The 20858-nt window shown below is 38.9% G+C and overlaps 2 protein-coding genes across 2 annotated transcripts; one reads left to right on the top strand and one right to left on the bottom strand.

The window, feature by feature from the left end:
• Positions 1 to 3252: 3252 nt before the first annotated feature.
• LOC122034880 (serine/threonine protein phosphatase 2A 57 kDa regulatory subunit B' beta isoform-like) lies at positions 3253 to 5940 on the top strand. Its single transcript, XM_042594242.1, has 2 exons — positions 3253 to 4717; positions 5335 to 5940. The coding sequence occupies exons 1-2, from the start codon at positions 3596 to 3598 to the stop codon at positions 5674 to 5676; spliced, it is 1464 nt and encodes a 487-aa protein (XP_042450176.1). The 5' UTR covers positions 3253 to 3595; the 3' UTR covers positions 5677 to 5940.
• A 4340-nt stretch (positions 5941 to 10280) lies between these two features.
• Positions 10281 to 15258, bottom strand: LOC122035233 (rRNA-processing protein EFG1-like). The gene is made up of 8 exons (XM_042594650.1): positions 14933 to 15258; positions 13987 to 14116; positions 13773 to 13897; positions 13384 to 13522; positions 13060 to 13162; positions 11507 to 11570; positions 11173 to 11403; positions 10281 to 10582 (listed from the first exon to the last, which is right to left on the bottom strand). Exons 1-8 carry the CDS (start codon positions 15077 to 15079, stop codon positions 10577 to 10579), a joined length of 945 nt encoding a protein of 314 aa, XP_042450584.1. The 5' UTR covers positions 15080 to 15258; the 3' UTR covers positions 10281 to 10576.
• Between the last annotated feature and the right edge of the window lie 5600 nt (positions 15259 to 20858).

Below are 20858 nucleotides of genomic sequence, written 5' to 3' on the forward strand. Positions count from 1 at the left end.
CTTTTGCATCTACGCCCCTCCTCCAATTGGAAAACTTGCACAAATACCATTTAAAAAAAAATGTTTTATTTCCATTTTGGGTTTTTTTCTTAGGGAAATAAAGGATAACGACAATAATAAGTCCAATAATTGACCCCATTTGTATATATATTTGAATATTCAAAAAAAGAAAATACATCCACCAGTTAAATTGATTTAATTTAATATACGCAATTTAAAAATAAATCCAAATAGTTTGTTTTAAAATGAATATATGATTTCTCATCCAACTATTACTATCCATGGGCCCTTAATATCACAAATGAAAATTAAGAGAATCACTTCACCAATATATTATTAGAAATTCTCTTAATATATTCAGGTATAATAGAAATGTGTCCCCTCGGATGAGTCTAATAGCTAACGTATGTATACATTGCCAGCATGAGGTCTGGGGTTCGAATCTCGACAAAGCTGAGGTAAATAACTCCCTTATGTATTTTTTCGAGGTAAATGTCTCCTTTATGTATTTTTTAGAGTTAAATACCTCCCTTATGTGCTTCCTTTATGTATTAGTCACTATTCCAAAAATTAGTAGTCGTCCGTGATTTATCTTCTCCGTGAACCTTCCTTATGTGCTAGTCACTATTCCAAAGGCTAGTAGCTGCCTCCTCCGTGTTGACCCTGGGACGAGTTGACGGAGGCGTTGGGAGCGAATATATTCGCCTCCTTCGATGCATTGTATGATTTTAATATTATAAAAGTTAAGTATGAAATCTAATTATTCAATTTAGTAAAATGTCTTATTAATAATGTGGGCTGACGGTAATTAAACAGCCCATGTGAAAGGCCAGATCTATTTTCTTTCATTTCATTTCATCTAATTTCTTTCTATTTTAAAATAAAAAAAATAAAACCTTTGCTCTGAATTTTTCAAGGAACACATTAACACAAAATCAAACAGCTTTGATAAATAATTAAAAAAAAATTCTTTATTTCATGAAATAATGAATCACATGATAATGCTAAACAGCATGAAAATGATACGACAATAATCCAGCACCATAAATACACTCGCACGTACATCACACTCTCCTCCACCACCTTTTATACACAAAGCACTCCGTTAATTTTACTTAGCAGAATAAATAACCAAAGGCGACGGCGGCCACCGAAGCCACCGCCGCGGCGGCGGCGGACGGGGACGTCGGAGCAGAGGAGATGGGGGCCGGAGCAGGGGCCGTGGCCGCGACGGCCGTCGAGGCCATCACGGTGGAAACCACGGCGAGGGCGAAGAGCCTGGTCTTGAGGGACGACGCCATTATTAATTAATTGCCGGTAAATTACCGAAGAGGAGGAGGAGGAAAGATTTTGCTTGGGACTGTGGAAGGAGGAGAGGGATCGGAGGAGGCGTTTTATAGGGCAAAATCTATGAATAATTGTGGACACGAACAGGCTGGCTTCAATTGGTTTTTTGGTATGTAATTAACAGCGTGGATTGCATGATTGATTGGTGGAACTCGAGAGGTCTACGAATAATGCTCCGGTTGGTGCCCTGTTTTTAGCTGGCACGGGACTTTGCCTGGGCCATCCCTGAGCTGTTGCTCATCTGTCAGAATCGCCTACCAATTTTGAACCATTGATTTTAATATCAATGAAACATTTTATTTAATCGCAATATTCCAGCTGCTCGATATATATATATTGAGTCCTTATCTGATGAATAGTGAAAACGTTTTCGTTGTTCTGGGAGACGTTTTGTAATGATAGATTATAGTTAAATTATTGTCGTGTCTATGATTTAGTAAAGCTCCAATTTAATAAATGTGATTTGTGTCTTCATATTGGAAAAAAAAATATTAAAACAGATAACTAACAGTTCAGTCCTACTAAAATTTTTCATGGATCACAACGACACGGAAAACCGATTGTCCATTTGAGAAAAAAAAAAGCCTTGTCGTGTCCGATATATTGGTCCGAAAGAATCTTCGAAACTTCAATGGAAAAGAGCTTGCGGCATCTTTTCAACTTTGTCCCTTCTTATGACAATATATTTTAAAATATCAATATGTGCGTTATAAGGAAAAATTTAGATGTAGTCTTCGTTGATAAATAAGATTTTACATACAGTCCTCGTAAAAAAACTCTATTTTCACTCTTTAATAAAACATATTTATCCAATTATCTCTAATATTTTTCGATATAAAAAATTTAAAAATGAATATAAAATCTTCTTAAAGGCAATGCATTGAATTAGAATCTAATATATTTTTTTATCAAATTGAGTATGTTTTTTTTTTACCTCAATTGGATGAAAAATATACTATATTTTCTTTAAATAGTAGTTAATTGGATGAGAAATATACTAGATTTTTTTTAAACTGTGTTGAATTTAGGAGTAATTATATTAAATAGGAAAAAAATAGCGCTCTATTTAATAGAAAATATATTCGATTCTAATTTAAAGTACTGAATTTTATAGGAATTATACTTGTTTTTAAACTATTTGTAGTTAAAAAATATGAAGGATAAGTTTGATAGAAAATATATTAAATTCTAATATAAAGTGATGACTTGAAGAATTATATCTATTTTAGTATATTTTCTATCAAATTGAGCATGATTTTTTTTACATTGGATGGAAAATATATTAGATTTTCTTTAAATGATACTCAAATAGATGTAAAATATACTAGATTTTCTTTAAATGATGTTGAATTTAGGAGTAATTATATTAAGTAGAAAAAAATCATGCTCAATTTAATAGAAAATATACTTGATTCTAGTGTAAAATGCTTAATTTAATATTTTTAGACTTTAATACCTAAAAAACATGATGGAATAATTTTGATAGAAAATATACTCGATTCTAATATAAAGTGCTGACTAGGAATTATACTCATTTTTTACCTTTTTATACCTAAAAAATCTAAGAAATAATTATGTAACAATATTTACATAAAAGAGTGAAATAAATAAAATTTTATATGCCAATCCAGTTTTTTTTTTTATTTAGGACTCTATATAAAGTTAAAGTTAATAGAAAATTTTTCTCTAATTTATTAATATTTTAAAATTTCTTCAATTAGAAGAGTCTTGACGTAATGGATTTAAATCCTGAAAATAATTTTTTATAAAAAATAAGGTAAAATTATATATAATAAATCCTTTCTATTTCTTACACGGAACTATTTTTTTTTTAAAAAAAAATCTTCAATTAAATCTAACGATAACAAGATAATTAAACGATTTTATCCTATTCTCTCTCCCATTCTCTCATTCTTTCCCATCGCCTTCGATTTCTTTCCTGTCCTCTCTCTCTCCTCAATTCCTTTCCGTTCCGTTCTGTTCATCCTCAACTACTTGTCTTTCGTTTCCGTTCCGTTCCGTTCATCCTCAACTCCTTTCCTAGAGCTCTTCCTCTTCTCCTCCTCTCTAATTGGAGTGGTTCCTTCTTCCTCCAAATGCGATCGATTGATGAATTATCCCAAAGTTTATTTTCCAATTCGAAATTCATCCTTGTTATGAGATTGTTCAACTAATTAATCTGTAAGGCTTCGTCGTCGCCGGCGGCGGCCGTGATTTCCAATCAGAGCAAGATTTTCCGAGGGAGAAGATGTTGAACCGGTTTATCAATTTCGGAAGCCGGAAGCTCCCTAATCCTGAGGCGGAGGAGCCCCCTGTGGTGGCCGTCAACCACGCCTCTCGGGCCACTGCCGCCACGCCTCCTCCTCCAGCGCCATCCCCTGCTGTCGCACCCGTCAGCCCCAACATCGAGGTTCTCCCGCCATTCGGCGAGGTAGCTGCCGGGGAGCGCCAAGCCCTTTTTCTTCGCAAGCTCCAGCTTTGCGCCGTCGTCTTCGACTTCTCCGACGCTCTCTCCCTCCGCTGCGCCCGAGAGCGGGAGACGAAGCGGCGTGCGTTTCAGGAGCTCGTCGACTTCGTCCAGTCCGGCTCCGGCCGCCTCTCCGAGCAGGTACAGGAGGAGCTCGTCCGCACCGTCGCCGCCAACATCTTCCGATGCCTTCCCCCGGCCGCCCACGAGAACACCGGCGGCGATGCCTCCGCCGATCCCGAGGAGGAGAATGTGTTCCTCGATCCAGCGTGGCCCCATCTCCAGCTCGCCTACGAGCTTCTTCTCCGCTACGTCATCTCCACTGACACCGACACCAAGATCGCCAAGCGGTTCATTGACCATTCCTTTGTGCTCCGCCTCCTCGACCTCTTCGACTCCGAAGACCCCCGCGAGCGCGAATACCTCAAGACCATCCTCCACCGTATCTACGGAAAGTTCCTGGTCCACCGTCCATTCATCCGCAAGGCCATCAACAACGTCTTCTACGGGTTCATCTTCGAGACGGAGAGGCACAACGGTATCGGAGAGCTTCTGGAAATTCTTGGGAGCGTCATCAATGGCTTTACCCTGCCCATGAAAGAGGAGCATAAGTTGTTCCTGGTGCGGGCGCTCATCCCGCTGCACAAGACCAAGGCGGTGAGCGTTTACCACCAGCAGCTGGCCTACTGCACCACGCAATTCGTGGAGAAGGACTACAAGCTTGCAGACACGGTGATTCGATGCCTATTGAAGTACTGGCCGGTGACCAACTGCCAGAAGGAGGTTCTGTTTCTGGGGGAGTTGGAGGAGATGTTGGAGGCAACGCAGCCCGTAGAGTTCCAGAGGATCATGATTCCCTTGTTCAAGAGAATTTCATGCTGTCTCAACAGCTCTCACTTCCAGGTATGAAACTGGAAACTTTGATCATTTTCATCTTGCCATCAATCCATTAAGTACAGTTTCTAAATTCTTGAAGCACAAAAGTTCAAACTAGATTTGTTACCATATCTTTCCTTCTGCAAATAAGTTCTCAGCTATTCTTCTTGGAATGAGTAAGATACTAGTAACCTGTGAAAAATGCATTACAATTTTCATGCTATAAAGCCACATCTTTTCAGTAAACCTAAGTTTCTATATAATATCTCCTAGAAACTATTGTCCTTTCTATCTTCAGGTTACTGAGTGAGATTTTGTTGCAAAATTGCTTAAAGATATCAGGCGCAAGAAAGTTGCGATGGGCAAAGGCTGTTCAATCTTATTCACTTCATCGTTGCCTAATAGTTAGACAATACTAGACTTGCATATGGTTTAATAGGAAGATAGGTTTCATTAAGCCAACTACTATTTGACAATACATAGTTTCTGTCAGTCTGTTTGTTGGCTTTTGCTTCTCTTTTATATGCACCTTCCTTTTTGGAAATTGATGGTTAGCATCAGCACTTTATAGTGACTACTGACTAGATTGTGGCCAATGCTCACATTTTAGACGTGAACTAACTAAAGGTAAACATGACTGACAGGTTGCTGAACGGGCTTTATATTTCTGGAATAATGATCATATCGTGACCTTGATTGCCCAAAACCGTGGTGTCATATTGCCCATAATATTCGAAGCACTGGAGAAGAACATGCAGAGCCACTGGAACCAAGTGATCAATGCCCTCACAGCAAATGTGCGCAAGATGTTCGAAGACATGGACGGCAATCTCTTTTCGGAGTGTCAACAGCAATACATTGAGAAAGAAGCAAACGCCAACGCCTTGAAAGAGCAACGAGAGGTTGCATGGAGACAACTAGAAGCTGTAGCTGTGGCCGTCGCTGCAGCTAGAGCTGCGGGAGAGAAGATGATTCTAGTCAATTAATTCTAAAATTGGCTGCCTAAATATGTGCATATCTATTCTTTAATCTCGGCGTTCTTAATTTTCCTATTTAACATTAAAACCTCCATAAGTGTCTAAATAGGCTCTTTCTTTTCTTAATTTATAGTAGTACTTTCCTATTCCCCAGCATGGGGAATGAACTCTGATTGCCATCACTTGTACTTTCGATTATTCATTGTATTCTTATATATGTAGTTGGAATAGTCACAAAACGCTCTTTATCTGTGGTAATCCCTTTGCTATGTACAACGCAGAGTACTTAAGAGGCAAACAAAAAAAGGCTTGAGGTTTAACACAGTAAGGATTCTGTACATGCATGCCTCAAATATTGCTAGGAATATTTTTTTCATTAATAACTTGGGAATTTTCTTCGTCAAACTTGGTTTTCTGTACGTTCAACATGTTCATCATTCAAATCTGAAGATGTTAACATTAATTCATTCAGCATATCTTGTGTGCATTTTTCACTGAGTCAAACATCGAGCTTACATGTAACCTTATTCAAAAGTTCCACATTTGAAAAAAAAAAATTGGAGTATTTTCGTGGTTGAATAAGAGAATCAACAACTTACAGTGCAAGTTCCCTTGAATTTGCAAAACTACCAATCCAAAATAAAGAACCGCATCTTATTGATTTGTAGAATCAATATATGGAAGAATTCTACAGTCAACGATCGAGAAGAGTGGACTTACATTTTTGATACTCATCAAATTTAGTATATGGTTTTTCTTCGCATGGATCTTCTTGAGAGGATCTAGTTTATTTTTTCGTTGCGCTTTCTACGTGTTTGGCACCCTAGATCCTAACACATTTTATGTGGGAAAGGTCAAATTTTATTCTTTTAATTTTTAGATGGAAGGGTACTAGGGAAAAGAGAAAAAATTCTAAATTTTCTTAATAAGAATTAATACAATGGTGAATTTTGTTGAATGAGAATTAATACAGTGGTTTGACTTAGGGTTTCCGAAGGAAAAATTCAAAGTCAGAACTGGACAGTTTGGAGACTGTCAAAATTACTTTTATTTATCTTATTTTATTGTGCTAACTTTATTTTGCAATGTATACTTTATTTGTAGACTAGCATGTCTTGCAAGAAGGAAATTGCACAAGAAAGTCTCGGATGAACAGTCCCGATGCGTCCTCCATGGAGCTTGAAGGTGTCTGAGTCACTTGGTCGACAACTCGCAGCAAGGCGCGAGGGCACCCTTCATGGAGCTTGAGGGCGCCCTGGACGCTGGATGGAGGGCGCCCTCCATGGAGCTTGGAGGCGCCCTCGGGCGGATAAGCAGCGAAGATGCAGGAGCTTATCAACGCTGCAAATTCGACGGGATTGGAGGCGCCCTCAATAGGCTATATAAGCATGATTTGACCAGCAGCAAGCGCAACACTTCAAATCGCAATCCGTCTTCTGTGTGCCGAACGATCCGACAAAACTGTAACTCGACTACGACGACCAGAAGCTTCAAATTCTCTATTTTTGTTGTCGGTATAATTTTTGTTATTGCTTTAAATTGTACTTCAAAGTTGTAATTTTTCGAATTGATAGTGATTGCCCGGAGTAAACACTCAACGAGCGTGTGCCTTGGAGTAAGAGTCGCCACAGGCTCCGAACCAAGTAAACCCTTGGTGTTTGAGTATTGTTTGTGTTTTAAGTTTCCGCTGCGTATTTACTTTAATGAATGAATTAGCCACGAGCGCTATTCAATCTCCCCTCCCTTCCCCCTCTAGCGCTTTCGATCCTACAAATACATGATTTCTACGTGTCTAATTAATCAAGTAATTAGTTGGCTAATTAGCTAAGCGTGAATGGTAATCCTGCCAAATGCGGCCAATAGAGTATGCATGGCTCATAAGCTTACGTCGCTAGTGTTATGTTCTCCAACCTAATTAATCACTTTTCGTTGTCAATTGACTTTCATTATAAGATGATCAATATTGATGCACCTTTTATGGAGGGAATTCTTCTAATCAAGGGTGGAGTAAGGTGATGGCCTACCAGGGCTATAGCCCAAGGGACCAACGCTGATGACATTGAGGAGATGTCAGATTTATGACGGAAGAAAAGAAAAAATGAGGGGATAACCCAGGAAGAAAGGGGAGGAAGATAGGTTAGCCCGGAAAGAAAAAAGAGGAAAATAGGTTAGAGGTTTTTTTTTCTGATCAGCCCGGGGTTATAAAATTTCTATCTCCGCCATTACTTCCAATCACATTAAAATCGATCAATATTTCTACAAACACACAATGAAATAAATTGACAGATTTCTGCTCTCATATTTTTCCTAATTTGCCATGAAAATTTTTCTTTCTATCAATTTCTCTTTTTTCATTATATAACAATTAAACACATGAAAAATGGAAGTCATGAACATTGATAAATAAGAAAGAAAAGTAAGATGAAATGCAGAAGTTGTCCACATTGCAAACTTAAGTCTTTCAATTTTTCAACTCCCCTAAAGATAAATGTGTATAGCTAACTATCCAACTTAGTATCACCCTAACCATTAACAAGTCTCTATAGATATCGAGCCACTTCGCCATCTCCGTCGTAAGAGGGGTGTTGAGGTAGCCTAAGGCAGGGCCACTCGGAAAGCGGAGAAGGGAAGAGGACAAGTCTCAGCGAAGAGAGAGAAGCTAAGCTATCTCCACCGGAGGAGCATCAGCGGCAGTAGGGCATAGTCAAGATTTAAAATTACACGGGTCTGATCGTTGACGTTGGTGTTCCAACGACAGTGGTTGCGGCTGAGTCGTGACAATAGGGCAGAATTGACGTCGCTTGTGGTAGGGAGAGCAATGATAACAGTACTATCAACAGGGATAGCAATGAATATGATACCGTGGTGGTCGGGGAGGAAAGTAGTGGCGACAAGGTTGGGGGCCACAGCTGCGGCAATGCCCCACAGATATAGCCCACTATTAGGGAGAAGGTTTGCCACGGTTGTGTAAGTCAAGTCATGGCTAGACGCCTGCGAGGAAGGACAAGGAAGGTGGCGACATTTGTGGCCTTTTGGCTAAGCAGCGAAAGGAGAGAATGGCATAGGCAATGGTAGCAAGGTTTGTCGGGAAGTCGCTGAATCTCCAAGGCCATGGCGAAGGATGAAAGATTGATAGGAACCTGCATCAAAGGGATAGGATGATCATCTAAAAAAATTAATAATTAATAATAATAATAATAATAATAATAATAAAATTTAATAATAATAATAAATTTAATTATCTATTTTTAATAATAATATTTTAAATTGATAATTTAAAAGACTTAAAAATAACTAACTTTGTTTTCGGTGGCGCAACCATAAATTCTGAAAAACTTTTGTAAATAGTATTATATGTCAAATCGACTTCTCACTCAGATGGATTTTAAAATTTAGATGGCAGCAATTGGATGCTAATTTTTTTTTGACATACCGTAATTGGTTGTTAATTTCTATAATAATATCATTATATTATTTTATGTTGATTTTATTTATTGGAGAGTGATAATCAGACTAAAATAATATTTTAATAAATAAAACAAACTAAGATGACTTTATGACATGGAGTACATTTCAAATAAACATTATTTGATTATGATCTATTGTATAGAAGCTAGTAGGTAACTGCTATAATTTGTAATAAATGATTATTAACTTCTACCAGAGTATCATCTTATATTAATTTTACTTATTGGAGAGTAATAACTTGATTAAAATAATATTTCAATGAACAAAATAAACTAAAAGGACTATGTGAAACTCATCACTACATTTCAAATAAATATTATCTAATCATAAGTAACTATGTAAAAATTAACAGGTAGTTGCTACAATGTTGAGTGGCTATTTGCTAGATTTTATAATAATATCATTCTTTTATGATGATTTTGTTTATTGAAAAGTGATAATCTGATTAAAATAATATTTCAATGAATAAAACAAAGGGAACTCCGTGACACTTATTACATTTTAAATAAATATTATTTTATCATAATCAATTATATAGATACTAGCAGCTAATTGCTACAATGTTGATTGTTAGTTTTTATAAGTTGTAGCAACTACCAATAGCGGCTACAATAACATTAACATTAGGTTAAGAATAATTTTAGAATAAAATTAATGAAGGGGCACCTATTTAATTTTTTTTTGAAAAACAAAGACGTCCATATGATGTGTCTTTTGATTTGAGACGCTTGATTTTTGCCATTGAATCTACTGTGTATAATTTTATCCTGCATTACTTGTGTATTATTTTTCATAAGTTACAATATTTGGTCCTACAGCTTTTGGTTGATCTAATATATGTGTTGATCCATGTGTGTTCATGTTTGTAAGATAATAGCATAGGGTTTAGAGGATGATTATATAGAACTTTCTTTAATACCAAATTGATAAGAATCCACATCCTATCTCATAGGAAATAGATGAAAAGAATAATAGGAATCAATCTCCAAGATAATCATAGATCGGTATCTAATAATTTAATTAATTAACTTTAATATTTACCTAGGCTAGATAGCATCTATAAAATTATCAGTCGCCCAGGACATAACATTAATAGTAAACATTACGATATTCTATCTGAATTGGACAGAGTCAATCCCGGGACGTATCATCAATAGTAAACATATGGTATTCAGAAATGAAAAATCATCAAACCATACGGATGAGAAAACAATCAAAAATGACTATTACAAACTATTACATCATAACATAACTATTACAAACTGATTGCAAAGTATATGCCAATCCTGGCACAACATCAAACCATACGCATGAGAAAACAGTCGTTTCAGTTGTCACGCACAGGGGGCATACAAACTTGGTTCATTTTGTTTCTTCTTGGTCCAACACAGCTTTTTTCCGGCGTCAATGTCCAGTGATGGCCCAACCTCTGGACTTTTACTCATGCCTGATAAAAGGGTATTATCAAGGAGAGGATTTGAAGGAAAACAGAGAGGTTCATGATATAAAGCAGGGTACTAAATCCTGCACAAACATAATCTAGTTGAACAAACAAAATGCACTTTCGAAATAAAGCAGAAACAGAGTTTTGCCTTGTAGCTAAAAGTGATAAGAATTTTAGCTGAAAGCTATTCAGACTTGTTGATTGTTCAAAGATAATATCTTAGGAATGGACAAGATTTGCATTGCCACAGTTACCAGGTGGTTAATTATCAAAGACTCGTGTTCTTGAAAAAATTGATACCAGTTATGATTTTGGTAATCAAAATGCAACAACTATGAATCAGTAACTTGCCACAAGCAGTCTGATGCACAATCGGAGAAACATTTAGTATGTTCACGTTCCACTGTACAGAAAACTAAACAGTGATAGAGACAGTTGCCTTTGCTCTCTTCAAAAGAAGCAGATGAAAAGTTCCTAATGCAGTTCATTTGTATAGCTTCCCATTTCATTTGATTAAAAATGTTATGCAAATTTAGCAAACTTATATAAAAGATCATGTGAAAGTTACAATGCATATATAAATAATTGCAAACCTGTTTTTTCTTCTTTGGCCTCCTTTTTCTGCGTGGCTTATGGACCTCTGAGCTTGAACTAAAGTTGCTGTGTTGACCTTTGACTTCATTTACCAATTTCAAGCTTTTAGAGGAAGCATCATTCTTTCTAATGAATGCTTTGCTAGATCTAGATGCCACAGCAGTTTCATCATAGTTTCGTCTAGATGGCAATGGCTGAGGTGGCAGTGAGAGAACTCGAGCAGGGACCTCCTTCAGTATGGATTATTAATGGAATTGATGTCAACTACAGATACATGGAAGAGAAGAATGGAAATTGATTTTTTTTCCCTATAAAATTAGCAAGGAAAAGAACCTGATTCCTTGAATCAGTGAACCTGACAGATTTTTCTTTGACAGGAGCAATCAAAGTTGATTCTCTGCAGATACAACATCAAAAATTCCACATGAGAATGAAGCCAATTAACACTTAGAAAAACAGCAGCACTCACAAAAGGGAAATGTTGCTTCATATTTTAAAAACACTACAAAGAAAGGAAGTATTTCTCTGAAGAACAATGATGTTGGGTGTCTCACCGTTACTAAATGAATTAATCTCTCTAACAATCAGAACCAATTCATAACTTGAAAACTCCAACCAAATTGTACATTAAAATCATTAAATCAACTTAGAAAACAGATCTGAGTTTAGGACCAAAAAACTGTATTGAAAAGTTGTGTGCTATTTGAAGTGGATTGCACTATGATTTATATCCTTATTGACAACTTCTTTAAGTAAATAATATCTTGCTCAGAAAATCTCTACTCTAGTGATTTTGACAAAGGCTTACATATAGAAAATTGAATGTGTACCAACTCAATATATAAACATGAAGAACTAGAAGGAATTGTGTAACTGGATACTGATGATACTTTTGGCATAACTTCAAACTCTAATGGCACGAAGTATCAATCCTACCAGTTGTAGTTTAAGATGGTCCAAGGAAGTGATCAATCTTCCTAGTTTGGAAAAGGTTAGCAGGAAAAAATGCAAGCCTCCAATGTGGCCTTATTACACTATAATGAAAATTTAATGTGGCGTGAACATTGACAGGTGAATGGAATAAGCTCCTAGAAAGAAGCAAGTTTCAATTAGAAGCAACCCCAAGGAAAGGTAGATTAGTAACATGTGTTCACAAGGATTAAAGGGAAATAAGATTGAGAATGTAAACTGATGTAGCAATAACTTGTGAATGACTTTAAACCTTGAATTTTTGGTACTGGTCTTAGTCTCAACTTCAAAGAAATGTTAAATTGATGAAAACACATAACAACCTTCAATATCATTTAGTACCAACCAAACCATGTAATTTTTCCTTTAATTTTAAAAATTATGCTTTCCAATTGACGGGATTCTTGACTCATCAATCAAGCAGACTCATAAAAGATATGTGCATCAAAATCACAGTGATGATGAACGAAATTTAAAGCCATGTTCATGGCCTAGTAATAATCCACATTGACGATACAAAAATCACCACCCCATCCAATCATCCTTCAAGAAATGTCATTCTTTGGCACTAATAATACTTGCTTAACCTCTGTATTGAAATTGCAAAAGATTGAAATAAAAAAATGAAACCAGAGAAAATATGAAAATTTATGGCAATGATTAATGCCTGTTATGACCAATAAACTTTGAGTTCAATGTAGTGGCATGCATACAACATATGAAAAGAAGTCTAGCAGAATGAGGCATAACAAAACAAAAAGTTTGCACTAGAAAATTTAACAGTCACCAGATTGAAGAAATAATGAACTAAATTTTTTATTTAACCTGTGCACACTAAATGAATCACTGAAACCTTATGGAAACAACTAGAATAAAAAACTTTCCGAAGAGTTCTCCATATTGTTCAAAAGGCATACCTAGCATTATTATCTGCAGGATCACAGTCTCCTTCATCACTTGAGCAATCGTCTAAAAAGAAATCGTCCTCATTCACATCTAAAGCATCATTTTCACTTGTTTCTGTTCAGACAGAATAAAAATATTCAATCTTATGGAAAGTAGACTCATTATAATGACAAGTTATTGGTTTCGATGATAATCAAGTAATTGTATTGTCTGCTTTTCTCAGGTTTTCATCTGCACTGGTCCTTATAATGACAACAACTATGAATCATGAGTCCAAGGCAGTTTTTCCACAATAGTGTACATGTATTCAGAATAATGCAAGAGAATGGAAAAACCTTTCAAATCTTCTCCATTAGAAGTGGCTTCTACAAGATTGGCTTTTATCTGATCACGTAACTGGTTTCTTTTTTCAACAATTTTTGGATTATCACCACCAACAAGCAGTGAAACATATCTTTCATTCTTTGGGAAAAACTGCACCAGGAAACAAGATGATAATTAATATTATCCTTCCATTTCCAGCAATGCCTATACGACTTCTCCCAGGACATATTGAAATCAAATTACAAGGATAAATGTAAGATGAAAGAAATACTATTCAGATATTATCAACCAATTTTCTGAGTTTTCTATACCACATATAATGATAGAACATAAAAGTAAGAAGATTATTAGTCAGGAAGAAATAAATAATAGTAACAAATAATAAAAAAACAGAACTTACTCTAATATAATTTAAATCTTCTCTTAATTTCGAAAGCTGATCCAAAGTCCCCTCTTCTGAGGCTTGGTCAGAGGAGGAACATTGCTTTTCAAGCTGTTTTATCATCCTCTCAATCTTTCGCCTCTCTAATTTGGGACATATCGTCAGATAACAGAGAAAGACAAGAAAATCTTAAGACTCAATTGAGAAGAGTCATTATATGGAACCTACGTACCAAAAAATCTTATTCTTTTGTCATTGAGATGAATCTTATGGTCCAATGCTGAGCGAATGTGATTATCCTGCAGCTGTTGAAGCCCTTTCAGTTTTTCCTCTTGAGCCTGTCTAACATCATTGGGTAGGTCCTAGGAAGTAGGAACAGCTAACAAGTTAGAAGAAATTTCAAAGGAATAGCAATCAAGTATTAGATATGCAAAGCAGCATCTTTAAATGAAGTGGAGCAACTGAATACTAACTCTATAACCAAAATAGATTAATGAAGCAACTGAATATATTGAAGTCCAGAATCCTTCTTTTAGTTAATCATAAAAGAACCCATATGGTTGACTTTGCATTTTGAGTCACTACTAGATATTCTTACAAGATAGTTTGTATCTATTCCACAACTGTTGGCAAGTTCAGCATATATACAAGACAGCAGCGCAAATCAAAAAGACCCGTAACAGTTCAGATGCACTGTCATCAACCTACTGTCCACAATAAATTTTCATTTATGAACAAAAAAAAATTCTTTTGGAGCTGAGAGGGAAAAAAAGACCGTGATTAATCAATTATGATTATTGTCTTATGACCAGTTACTTGTTACATCTTTTTTTTTCTTGAAAGATAGTTATGAGAACCCTCAAGCAATGCCATTTAAGTGAAGGCAACCCAAGACCTGGGCAATACTTTACCAACTTAGCTGACTGGCAGTATGTAAGGGCCTAATACATACACTTTATTTTAGACAGTACAATAAATTTTGGATATGATGATTTTGGAACTTGGCCAAGGTCGTCTCGTTTCTCAAAAAAACTTTGGAATTTTATCAAGTAGATACTGATCGTGCAGTGCAAGAGTTCCATGTGCTACACTAGTGAAAAATCAACAGCAAAACTGTGATCGCATAACAAAACATTTTAAAAGTAAATTTAAGAAAAATCCTCAAAAACACAAGTTACCTTACTGAGAAACCTCTCGACGGAGCGGATCTGGTTCTTTATAGAAACACTTTTCTTAGGGTTCTTCTTTGGTCCCAATGCCTTAGGTCGCCGACTGGGTGCTCTCTTCTCTTCAGTCTTGCTCCGGGAGGAGCTTCCGGCAGCCATTTAGTGGCGGTTCCGACTAGCCGGTACCCTGATCCCGGAAGCGAACAATGTCGGAACGACAACTATATCGCGGTTCGGAATCGAACTTGGAAGCGTTATTACTAGGGTTTATCTTTGGGGGGAGAGGAAGGAAGGGGTTGCTACAAAATGGGCCACAATGATTGAAGCGCGTCGTTAAGTGGGCTAGCTATCTCGGTTGAGAAAGAGGAAAAGTTTTAGGGTTTATCTTAAATTTTTTAGGTTTATAATTTTGACAAATTCATAACAATTTTTAAAGTTCTCAGTTTTTTTTAATATTCGATATAATCTTTAATATAAATTAGGACTTGCATTCAGGCAGTTTGAATTTAGTGATAGGGTTTGGGATTTATCTTATAAATTTTGCAAGTTTTTTAATGATGGTTATAATTTTAGTATAAATCAGGACTTGAATTTTGAATTTAGTAATATTTAGTATTTATATTAAAAAAATAGGTTTATAATTTAGATCGCGAACAGGCATCCTTAAAATATAATATTTTTGATACAGTATTTAAAATGGACCCCTCTAGGATGGTCAAAGTTATGAAAATTGGTTGACATTGGAGTCCAAGTCAAAGTTAAAGGATCGTCAATATTATTCAAAATAAGAGAATGTTCAACCGGACTTCTAAACCAGTTGCACCATGAGTTCTAATCTTGTGCACAGATAAAGTGTTAACCCAAGGGTTCGTTCGATCGAGCTCTCTGGCCAATTGGGGCTCGAAGCCTGATTTCATAATCAATAGTGAAGTATGGTGCTAAGTATCAATTACCCGAACAGAGTGCTCCAGCTGATCGGACATATAACCCGATCGGATATGTTAGATACCTGGTTGCATACTTGCATGCAGTTTAAATAAAGAAGCTGAGTGAAAGTTAAGCCGTCGACTGCATTCATAAATATTGACTAGATACTTCTTGAAAACAAGGGTCGGTTAGACTATACTAGTGATTCAATTAGTTAGTCAAAGTAGTTTATTGTGGGCCCCATGGCCTAATAAATTAGTACGCTCTTTTGACATTTTGTGTCACGAAAGAAAGAAAATATTCTATAGTTAAATCGTAATTTCTAAGATTCTAGCCTATCAAATCATATAGATTTGCAGATCCATTTTAGAAAAAGTATGAGGGTCACTTTATGACTTGTCCTTTTTTTTTTAAAGTACTTTGTAATTTGTATATAGACACAACAATGACATTATAAAAGGGGATCTTCATCCACAGTAGATGTACGTGGGAATACATAATTTTATACGCTCATTGCTACCGTTCTTTCACTATTCCTCTCTCAAAACCGATTACTAACTTTAGCGTCGGAGAGCCGACGTAAAGGACTCTTTCCCTGGCCTGACAATTAATGTTCTTTATGACACAAAGGATAGCTTGAAGTTTTTATTTGGTCAATAGCACAGCAAAATTTTTAGCTAGCTATCTTCCCAACTTTTGGACCAGATCAATTTTATATATGAAATTGAGTAAAATACATTTAAAAAGAATATTAAAACATCTTAATATATTTTTCATTCTGACAATATTCTTATTTTAGCTTTGGTGTAATAGCTTCTGATGCTGTCTGAAAGTCGAAGGGACGGATGTTAGGGATGTGACACTCTTGCTGACCTCCGATGGATTTCGCTCCGGCCTGCAACACAAACAACATTAGTGCCGAGTCAGGAAAGGGGTCCCCTATGATGGCCCTCCGACGCTCAAATCAGTCTCCGACGAAGTAAGAAGCAAAGAGAACTGTAACGTAACAGTATAAATCGCGAGAAAAACATACCTTCGCTGATGCCTGGACCCCCCTTTATATAGGGCTCCTGTAGCGTGTGCGCACGCTTTTTAAGGCGGGCACACTATCCCAAACTTTCCTTGAAGAGACATGCCAGTAAAGTGTCCCTGACACAGTACCTTAACAGGCCGAGCATATCTCTGAAGTGACAGTGGAAACTTTCATCGTACGATCCTCTGTTTGACTATGACGCCTGTCAGTGACACTAGCTCCCAAATGGATGTCGAAGGACATCTCATTGTGTCTGTTGTTTGGGCCGAGCGGAATGGCCGCTCGACCAGGACTGATATCTCTGCCACACTGAGCGAGATAGCCGCTCGGTCCAAGTGTCGTCCATTGCTTGGCTGAGCGGGATGGTCGCTCGGTCGGAAGCCCACTATCGCGCCGAGTGGGAGAGGCGCTCGGTTGAAAGTCCTCGGTCCGTGTCGTCGACCGTTGCGCCGAGCGGGAGAGCCACTCAGCTCGGCTCGGCTTCTACGCGTCCCTTGAGCGTCTGTTTAATTACTCCGTGTCAGAGACGGTGGGTCGGTGCTTAATGTTGGGGTTGCAAGGTTGCAAACATACTCCCACATTGAAAATACATGGGAAAGATCATGAGTTTATAATAGAAAGATATCTCCATTGGCATGAGGTCTTTTGGGGAGAGCCCAAGAGCAAAGTCATGAGGGCTTAGGCCCAAAGTGGACAATATCATGTCATTGTGGAGATATCTAAATGTTTTTCGATCCTACAATTTATATCAGAGCCCGGACTGCCAGATAGTTTAACCGCTGATTGTGCACAAGAGTTATGGTCTGATTGAGCCATGTGGGTACAATATTGACCTCGAACAAAGAAAGTGGGGGCTCCTATATTCGGATCAAGAGGATCATACACCAGGCAGGAAGTCCTAGTTGTGGCTATGCAAGGAAGTCATAGTAGGTCGGGTGGACCGAGGGGCAGGAAGACCTAGTGGGTCCAGGATCGGACGTGGGAAACCTGTGGTCTTTTGTTTGAGTGGGGGATTGTTAGGATTGTAAGGTTGCAAACATAGCCCCACATTGAAAACACATGGGAAAGATCATGAGTTTATAAGAGAAAGATATCTCCATTGGCATAAGGCCTTTTGAGGAGAGCCCAAGAGGAAAGCCATGAGGGCTTAGGATCAAAGTAGACAATATCATGTCATTATGGAGATATCTAAATTCTTTTCAATTCTACACTTAAGCCCCGATCGGGATATGCCTCACCCGACCGACCAAGACCATCCGTTCGTTGACTATCTTGACTCTGACCTCCCTTGACCTCCACAGTGGTAGCGGGGCGGGGACCATCATCATCATCGCATCATAAGCCTCCCCTTCAAGTCTAGTTAAAGGAGGCGCAGTGTGTGCGCAGATTCCCTCCTGATCGACCCTCATCATTGTATGGACTCCGATCAGGATAGACCCGATCTTCGCCAATCGGCCTTTTGAAACTTATCACTTGGTCATAAGCACACTCCCTTGATCCGATCGGGCGGACAAGGGCTTGCACTTGTAGAACTTTTTCTTTGAGCTATCTCGGGCAAGCGCGGGCTAGGCTAACATCACCCCGATTTCTTGGGAAGGGTGTAAATCTCCTCTCATTAAGGTAGAACATGTTCTCATGTCTACCTTAATTGCCGACCCATGGTAGCACACCATATGTTGCGCCCACAGCTACCGCACGCCTGACGTGACATGCATTGATTGCGACGTTTGATGATTTGAATTCAACGACGAGATCTTGACCTAGGTTTCCGCAACCTAGATCGGACGACTCCGGTTGGCCGAGCTCGGGGTATATGAGCCCGCTGTATCGCCGCCTTCTTCACGCTTTCGTTGTTGTGTTTCAGACGACCCCTGTGCTTCTACACGTTGTGCTCTCCGGCTATTCCTTGCGTCTTCTCCTCCGGCTATTCCTTGCGTCTTCTCCTCCGGCGATCCTCCGTCCCCCTTTTTCTCAGTAAGCTCTCTTCCCGTCACCTTTTCTTTCGAGCATTCTTCTTTCCGCTGTTCCGGTGATCTTCCGGTGACCCTTTTGTATCTTTTTCAAACGCCTTTCCTCCATTTCGTGTCTGTTTTAGCGATGGCCAGCTCCTCACAGTCGTCGGCCTCCATTCTTGGGCTCTGGTACACCACCATGGAGTTCATGTTCGATGAGGGCGACGCTAAGGGCCTTAGAAATGCCTTCGAAATTCCATCCGATCATGAGATCATTCTGCCTTCTTCATCCAATCGACCAAATACCCCGCTGACTGGATGCATCTGTCAGGGACCATTTCACCGTCGGTGTGCGGTTCCCTATCCATCCTTTCATTATCGCAGTTTGTAAATACTTCCGCATCTCTCTTCCTCAACTTGTGTCGAATTCCTTCCATCTTCTGTGCGACGTTGTCATCTTGTTTTAGCTACACGACATCCCTCTTATGTCCCGGGTCTTTCACTATTTTTACTACTCGAAGTTGTCCGAGCCGGGAACCTTTCTCTTCCAATCTAGAGTCGGTTTAGTATTTTTTTGATAAAATGTCGACCTCCAATAAATATTGGAGGGAGTACTTCTTTTTCATGCGTCTTCCCGAGCGGCTGGAATTCTCAACCCGCTGGTAGCTCGAAGTGGCACCTCAGCCCCCGCTGAAGAGTTACAAGAGCCGATCGGACTATTTGGATGCTGCGGCGATGCTAGCCGGTCAGAAGTACGACATCCACAAGTTGCTGCTTGATGGTGTCCTCTACATCTTCGACTTGAGGGTATCCTCTACAACTTCGGCCTGAGTCCTATCTGCACCCGACTACCGACCAGCCTAAGTAAGACCCTTCTTTACATATTCTTTTGATGCTAACTGATTTTTCCTTTTATCCTGCAGCCGAAGTCATGATGTGAGTGCGGATGGCCGACAAGGTGAAGCTTTCGGACAGCGCGATCTAGGCGACAACCACTGAAGAACTGGCGAGCCAAGGTTTATAGCCGGTCAGCTCCCATGAAGATCTGCTCGAGCTGAGCGAGGAGGCACCCGTGGAAGTGGGCGAAAGCGAAGCTAGCCATGTGCCGAGCGAAGGGGCCACCCTAGACTCACAGCCTCAGCCAGAGCAGCGCCCCATTATTCCCGTCGAGGAACCCTCGGGCTTGGCCTCCTCCGACGTACCATTGACCAAGCGCAAGAGGCGTCAGGCGGAGTCATCTTCGCGTTTCGCTACCTCGGGCGCACAACCGGTCGAGAGGGTTGAAACTTCAACTCCGTCTCCGCTCCCAGAAATTGTGGAGGCTTCCTCGTCTAATCGGACGCCCTCCCTGGCTGAGCTATCGCAAGGGGTTGTCGCGCGCATCGCTCATGGCCTTCATGCCGCCATGACAGAAACCTATGGCAATTAAACGGTCCAATATCTTACCGGCTTCCGGTCGGGAGGCCTCAGCCCACTCGACCTCGAGCGGCCGACGATCTATCATAGCGATCCTCAGCCCACTTGTCCTGATGCACTCACTGGTGAATCTACCCAAGAGGAGATTGAATATCATAGGAAATGGGTAAAAGCAGATGAGATGGCGCGGTGTTACATTTTGGCTTCAATGTCAAATGTATTGCAATATCAGCATCAAGATTTATCAACAGCCTATGATATTATGAACAATCTCAAGGAACTCTTTGGTCATCAGGATCGGACTTCTAGGCAAGAAGCCATGAGAAAGATAATGACAGCCACCATGCAAAAGGGTACTCCTGTGAGGGATCATATCCTAAAGATGATGGCTTATCTGAACGAAATACAGATCCTTGGAGGAGAAATTGATGAGGAAACCTAGATCGATATGATCCTCCAAACACTGCCTAGAAGTTTTGAGCAATTCCGCCTGAATTACAATATGAACAAAAGGGTATATTCATTGGCGGAACTACTGACAGAACTTCAGACAGCAGAATGTTTGTTTCGTCACAATTCTCATATTCACTATGCTGAAAATGGTTCTACT

The sequence above is a fragment of the Zingiber officinale genome, chromosome 11B, assembly GCF_018446385.1.
Source record: "Zingiber officinale cultivar Zhangliang chromosome 11B, Zo_v1.1, whole genome shotgun sequence".
NCBI classification, from domain to species: domain Eukaryota; kingdom Viridiplantae; phylum Streptophyta; class Magnoliopsida; order Zingiberales; family Zingiberaceae; genus Zingiber; species Zingiber officinale.